We start from the raw sequence: 7,749 nt of genomic DNA on the forward strand, positions 1-7,749 counted from the left end.
AGGGAGGTCATACAGGCACGTGGAAGCCACACACACTACTGAGCCTCATTTTGACTTGTTTTAAGGACATTACATCAAAGTTGGATCGGCCTGTAGTGCGGTTTTCCACTTTGATTTTGAGTGTGACTCCAAATCCAGACCTCCATGGGTTGATAAATTTGATTTCCATTGATAATTTTTGTGCGATTTTGTTGTCAGCACATTCAACTATGTAAAGAAAGGAGTATTTAATGAGATTATTTCATTCATTCAGATCTAGGATGTGTTATTTTAGTGTTCCCTTTATTTTTTTGAGCAGTGTACTTACTGTGTTGGTAGCAATTACATAACTTACATAGAGTGAATTAGTACTTGGAGCTTAAAATATCCATACACATTGTGTAGTATTCAGCAGTATACATTCAAATAAACAATAATGAACAAATTAACAATGTTTAACTGTGCTACTAAACTAAAGACAAAATTATGTACTAAATGTATTTTCAAATAACCAGTCCCCTCACTAGTACTGGATTTTCATTTTCAGGTTTCCACTTCCACTCCATCCAAACTTTTCTTTTGCTCAATCAGAGGTTGAATGTAATGAGACATAGTGGAAGTACCGGATATTTCAACTACAGTCCAACAAATTTTGTTTATTTAAGGCAGATACTGACGTCGATATTTGAGAGTTTAGAAAATCTGATGACGATGTCTTGGTTGATGGTTTACGTTTTTTAAAACATAACAAGTAATATAAATAAACAATGTTGATGCAGATCCCATAGTCCCTTAGATACGTTTTTTTCCCAACTAATGAATTGTGATCACACTAGTTCTAATTTTAGTGTCATCAGTAATAACAGTAGGCCTACCGGGGAACTTGTGTTATTAACTAGAAAGCCCTAATAGTCCATAATTAACCAAGTTTGCAGAGCACAGACCAACATTGGACGAACGATCACAAATGTTCCTTCATCCTACTGGGCTCAGCACACTGGGGCTCATGCCAGATGGTCAAGACATCATGAGTTTGGATCTGGCTCACGACATATACTGTCTGCAAAGTAACATCAACAGACAAAATCCTCTGGCTTTTCCTTTGCTGAAAGCGCCAGCATGGTGGACGTGACCTTGAAAGCACTCATAACACTTCAAATCAATTCAAATCTTCCACCCTCGCTTCAATCTTCTTTTTATTTCTGCCTCACTTTTATCCTCTTCTCACCACATCCCTGGAGTTGAAACGCACAGCATGGAGAGGCACCAGAAATGGGTTTGACTCCTTATGATCCGAACACTAATATATTATCTCGCTGTTCAGCCTTTTCTCCTCAATCTGCCATTTTCACCCACCACTGATTTCTCTCCATTTTCCACCTGTTTTATGAAGCCAAACATGCCTCTTCTACACTCCCGTCCCTTTCTCTGATATTTCCTCCTCCACCTCGCTCTCCATCTATCAGGGTTTTCTCCTACCTCATCATCCTTCCATCCTTACCTCCACCCAGTTTCCATCCACTTCATGGAAGAGAACACAGAACGGGTCCGACTTGGAGGCTACATCTCGGTCCAGCAGGTTGGCTGCGGTGACGGACAGCTCCACCCGGGTGACGCAGTGCTGAGGTGCGACACTGCGCGTCTGGCCCTCAGTGGTTGAGCCTAGAGTGTAGGCCATTGTCTGAGGTTGCAACTAATCACCCTAGAGGACAGAAAACAGAGAAATAAGCAGAATATAGTTCAGTCCCATCCCACAGTGGCTGTTTCTTGGCTGACCATGGGTGATTCTTGATATCTTCAAAAGTAAGGCTAGAGATTTTTAACATTTACTACTTCTTTGTAGTGGTGGCTGAAAGTAAACTGTGGAATAGATAAAACTTGCTAAAAAAAAAAAAAGATATAGGTTTGTTAATTAATAAAACAATTCACTCTTCTTTGCTGTGAATGTGATCAATATACAAATGCTGATATTTGAAAAACAAGAGAAAGAAGCTGCAGCTCTGTGAGGGTCTATTTGGCACAGTGGCGCTTTGACCTACATGCATAATTATGCATGTAGGTCATTATGCTAACATGTTGCTATATGTTTAGCAGGTGCAATGTTCATTATGTTAGTTAGCAAAACTAAACTACGTCACATTACTTTGGTTGGTCACAAACCAAAGTAATGGACTATGGCTGAAACAAACGATTATTTTCATTATCAACTAATCTTAAAAAAATACTGTTTTCTTGATGAATTGTTTTGTCTAAAAAACAGTGAAAAATACCCATCACAATGTCCTGGAACACAAGCTGACTTAATCTATTGTCTTAATTTGTGTTATTGATTTTCAAAATAGGTGGCAATTCATTTTCTTTGATTAACTGATCAATTAATCCACTAATTGTTGCAGCTCAAAATTGAACGTGTTAAAAATTTGACCTGATGATGGAATTAGGTCAGACCAGGTTATTGCAATTCATCCTTTAGAAAAAGCCAACCCGACTTAAACCCAGGTACCCATTACTAGCAGGTAAGCAGTTCCATCAAGATGACACTTCTACGTGGATTTCTGTTTCAAACTGGCCCTGTGTTTATTCCAAAATTTTTAAGAGTTTAGATAAATGGGCCGCTTCCTTTATTTGGAGCAAAAACATTCAGAGGATTAGAAAATAATTTCTAGAGACACAAAAAGAAGTGGGGGGGCTGACAATACCACATTTTTTGCATTAATATTGTGCTTCCAACATTCACAAATTCTACTGGGAACCAGATTTCGATCACGGCATTGGATCATTATGGGCTGAGGTTTGTTTGTAATCCAGTGTCCATCCCATCAATGCTTTGTGCACCACTACCTCTCAGCAATAATAAGCCAGACCATGATAAATGGATCAGTGATATGGTCCCAGTTTAGGTCACACTTAATCATGAGCTCTTGTTATCTATTGTGTCCAGTGGGCTATTTCCAACTTCATTAGTAGAGTTCTGTTTTCCAGTTATGGTTCAGGAGGGAGCTACGGAGCCGAAGGCATCTTTTACAAAACAATTACTTTATTTGTTTTGAACATGTACAGCACAAGTGCGTATATAATTTTCTTTCTATTCCAATTTTAAATGTTTGGATGTTCTGTTTGTATGTAGTGTATGTAACAACTTCCATTTCATTGTGCAACCCTGTGTAAAATGACAAATAAATTAACCTTGAAAAAAATACATTGCTGTAATAATAATAATTTAAAGATGAAAGGTTCCCATAACACGATCACTGTGGAACGAACAGTTGTGTAGGTTGTTGTTACATACACCATGATGGCAGGCGTCCAGGACAAGATGTCGTTTCTCGTTAGGGGTCTTTAGGTAACTCAAACACTTTACAGGAGCAAGTGTGTGTCACGCGTGTCTTACACTGATGGCCGACACAATCTTCAATTCCTGAAAACACCACTGCAGAGAGAAAATAAGATGCTACAGTGGTAACACACTGGGTGTCCGTATCTGTTGCCAGGCAGTGCGTGCAGTTCCCTACAGAAAATAGTGGCTTACAGAGGTAGATTATCACAAAACAATGCTGCAAAATAGTTTGCAATTTGTTGAATTTAGGTAACATTTTAATACTGATTTAAGTGCAAATGTGTATAACAAAAAAGAAGCAGAAAGCACACAAGTGGGTACTTAATAAAATATCACCTATGGTTTTACAGCCCTAAAGACTACAGATTAATTAGACTACCGGTAATCATACTGTTTAGATAGATATACCCACTGAGGAAGAATTAAACAGAGGTGTAAACACACACGGAGAATCTGACGCAGGATGACCCAAGTGTGGGTCATGGCTGCCCTCAGGAAACCCCAAAGATACTCAGTATTACACACACACACACACACACACTGCCCTGAGCCCAGATCCAAACCATCACAGAAACCCCAAAATGGAGAAGCCTCAGGCAAGGAGTGGGTAAAAAAGACAAAGAGAAAACACACACACATACACATACATGTATTTTGAAACACTTCCTGAGTGCAACAGAAACGGAACATGTTGTTAACATGTTGCTCTGCTGAGTAATAACGTGTGTCATTTTTGAAATGATTTCCTGGAGGCTTTAAGGACAAACAAAACCCAGCAAAGCACCTTGTGTCCATAAAAGTGGTTTTGTTCTCAGCGCGGCAAGCTAAAAGGATGCTGTCTGTTGCTAAGATACTAATGTGTCATAACCAGCGTGCTCCTGCCGCTCCTGCTCCTGTGATGTCACACTGGTAGTGGTGATGTACTGATAATACCAGTGTAAGATTTTCATTCATTTCCTCAGTCATTCATAGGTGGGGACCGGCTGGAATACTTTTACTCATTGATTCATCGTTTATGGATGACCAACGGATGCAATAAGACGTGCTCATAAAAATTAACCAAATATCTGATAGCCTCTACCACTAACAGACACGACTAAAACGATTCATACATGCTGTTACAATGCACTAGGGCAGGTGTTTAAGTAAAAACAAATGTGCCTATAATTGTCAGGGCTGATATCAGCAGAGAAAAACTATATTTCCACTGCTCAGATGTTCCGTGCTATAATTTCATTCTGGCAAAGTGTGGTATGTATTTTTCCAGCATGTGTTTTTTAGTTTGATCGGCTAGCAACAAAAACAAAGGGAAGCTACCTAACTTTCAAGGCTTCACGAAGGAAAAACACTTTTAATATCTTCCAATGGAAGCTGCTGACACCATAACCTGCTGTACCGTCTCTGGAAATTATTTACTGCAGCTGTAAACACCCTGGACCTGCTATTAAGACCATATCACCTCCCTTTTAGTGTGCCATTATGTTATACAAAGACCTTGCACTTGGTGTGTAGGAGAGTGGAGCAGCTCTATAGGCTACTGAATGAGTGCTTTCCAGGTATGCGTGGACTATATGGCAGGATGACACAAAAAACAAACCACACAACAGTATGGCAGCCTTGTCCTGATCTCCTGAACCTGCTGAAGATGTTCACACCCAGTCACACTGCACAGCCACACTACTGGGCAGGAGGGCAGAGCCCAAAAAAAGACCCTGACAGAGAGGGCAAGTTAAGTGTGACTAACTGACTGAGTAAATCAGCATGGAAGCTGTTTCATACTTGTAAATAGCAGTGTGAGCTCTGCACACAGTCATTTAGTCTAATGACATGTACTGTCTGCCATGTTCATGACAGAGGTGACCAATAGGTTGTAAACAGTAATCATTTAGAGTTGTGTTCATTTAAATTGGACATGAGCTAAAAAAAATAAAAATAAAATAAAAAACCAGCAACCCGCGCGCACAAACGCACTTCTGTGTGTTTCCTCTGATGTTAAGCCTGCATAAGGTGCTCAGCAATATGCCACATCCTTCCTTTTCCCCTCATTTAACCTCTCTAAGCAGCAGACTGACCGCGCGTTTCAGCTGTAGTGTCATTTGGGCAACTGAGCAGCCCCTCAGTATCCTTCTAACACCAAACACCACACAGCAGCTAACTGTTAAATCTCTAATAATGAATATCAAAGCGAAACAAAATGTGAAAACTGATATCACACTCACCTCAGTAAATGACGTCCAACTTCTTCGCCGCTTTTCAGTTGATAATTTCTTTAATTACTGCGCACAGTGAGGAGAAATAAAATCCCCCAAAGCTTGTTTTTTTTCTACCAAAGAGTGAAACTTAAAGTTGCTGTTGCCATTTTTATCCACAGTATCCTGCAAGGCGCAACAGTGTGTGGCCGTAAATCATCCTCGTAGCCACCTGGACAGTGTCCTCGCTGCCCAGCGCCACTGATGGAGCGGAATCAAGCTGACGGGAATAGCTTACGACCGGAAGTCCTGCGAGTTCACGTACAAAATAAAACCGTCACTGTCAAGCAGACACAAGCGCTTCCGTTTGAAATGCACAAATGTCCAGATGTCCAGATATATCCACATGCATGGTACAGACAAACATTGTTTCTGTAACACTGGTAAACGCTCATATTGTATTATTCATATTCTAAATAACAATAGGCCTACTCTGTCGTTTCTGTAATAGGGATATTGATATAGTTTTCTAAAATCTAAATCAGAAAATACATCGTTCCTCTGGCACTCTCTTGTGGTTAATACAGATATCAGGATCCACGTTTGTTCATCAGTTCACACGGTGCAGTTACATTACTAGTGATGAAAGAAGTAAGACATTTTACTTGTTTTTAACGTCAGAATGTACTTAAAGTAACGCAGGTACTCATTGTGCAGGAAAATAGTAGTATTATTAAATTACTACTGATGGATTACTGTTCATGTTTCATGTTGGAGGTGGTGGCAGACAAAACTACTTTATACACTGTAGTTTTATCCTTAACAGTGGATTAAAAACTGATCACATGTTGAATGTAAAAGAAGAAAAGTGGAAGAAAAACTGCAATATTTCCTGTGGAAATGTAGTGGAATAGAAGTAGAAATACTCAAGCAGAGTGCAAGTACCTCTAAACTGTATAGTACTTAAGTAGATGTTACATTCCACCACTGCACAGTACCCACAACAAACAATGATTATTCATATGGACATGAGGGAAAACAACTATAATAGTGCTGATGGATGAGCATAGACCAGTGCTTGTGAACTATTCTCTAAAGACAACAACAACAACAGTATGGATGAAACCTAAGATTCAGTCATGAAACTTCTTGTTCTTCTTGTTAAGTGCTTCTGTAAATCCTTAATACATGAAAGGAGAAGCAACTGCACCACCAGGCTTAACCACAAGAGAGTGCCACATGAAAGGGAATCATGCGATTGTGTTCGGCCAAAATTCACCACTGGTAAGGACAACTGTTATTTCAGCTGCTCTTGTTGGCAGTAGTCAGACTGAAATAAGAGTGGATTAAAAAGCACGCTTTGTGCAAGGAGTAGGGGAAAAGGTGACTTATCTGCTCCAGAAGATAGAAATTATATTGACATGCTATCTTAACTAAACAGTGAAATCCATACTAAGTATTACATTTTGAGTGTAGATTGTGAGCATGATTTATCTGTTACTATCAAAACAAAGACACATGAGTAAAATCTATCCAACGAAGTTAAAGTCAAGGGCAACTGGACTCCTCTGTTCAATGACAGCTTCTCAACCCGGGTGTAGATGGCTTCCTTGACACCTCTTTCAAACATCCATGTTCTCTGTCTAAAATGTGCACCTGGTGGTCCTCAAACGAGTGTCCCCTGTCCTTCAGATGTAAGTAGACTGCAGAGTCTTGACCTGAGGAGTTGGCCACCCTGTGTTTAGCCATGCGTTTGTGTAGTGGTTTTTTTGTCTCCCCAATATACAGGTCTGTGCATTCCTCACTGCATTGGACCGCATACACTAGATTGCTTTTCTTGTGCTTGGGTGTGCGGTCTTTGGGGTGTACCAGCATCTGTCTTGTGTTTGTTGAAAATCCTCCTGAGTTTCTCTGATACTCCAGACACGTATGGAATCACAATGTTGTTGCGTTTGACCTTCTTTTCCTCCCCTGTAGTTTTGTTCTTCTTGGATCTTGTGGCTGTTTTCACAAAGGTCCATTTAGGGTATCCACAGGCTGTAAGTGCCCCCTTCAGGTGGTTCTGTTCCTTCTCTCTGGCTTGGGCGCTTGTTGGTATGTTTTCCACTCTGTGGTGCAGTGTTCTCATGACCCCTAGCTTGTGCTCCAGTGGGTGGTGTGAATCGAAGAGTAGGTATTGGTCTGTGTGTGTGGGTTTTCTGTAAACACCAATCTGCAGGCTCCTGTCCTCTTCAATGTGTACAG

The 7,749-nt window shown here is 40.3% G+C and overlaps 1 protein-coding gene across 5 annotated transcripts in view; it reads right to left on the bottom strand.

The window, feature by feature from the left end:
• cpne2 (copine II) overlaps positions 1 to 5,710 on the bottom strand; it is a 56,199-nt gene extending 50,489 nt beyond the window's left edge. For all 5 annotated transcript variants that reach the window (XR_006822763.1, XM_046037338.1, XM_046037337.1 and 2 more), the window contains exons 1-2: positions 5,536 to 5,710; positions 1,481 to 1,681 (exon numbers count right to left, since the gene is read on the bottom strand). Coding sequence is in view for 4 of the 5 variants with exons in the window: in XM_046037338.1 (XP_045893294.1) it covers positions 1,481 to 1,657 (177 nt within the window). In the remaining variant the exon portion in view is untranslated. The remainder of the gene's footprint in view (positions 1 to 1,480; positions 1,682 to 5,535) is intronic.
• Between the last annotated feature and the right edge of the window lie 2,039 nt (positions 5,711 to 7,749).

This window comes from Micropterus dolomieu, linkage group LG22 (genome assembly GCF_021292245.1).
Source record: "Micropterus dolomieu isolate WLL.071019.BEF.003 ecotype Adirondacks linkage group LG22, ASM2129224v1, whole genome shotgun sequence".
NCBI lineage: Eukaryota > Metazoa > Chordata > Actinopteri > Centrarchiformes > Centrarchidae > Micropterus > Micropterus dolomieu.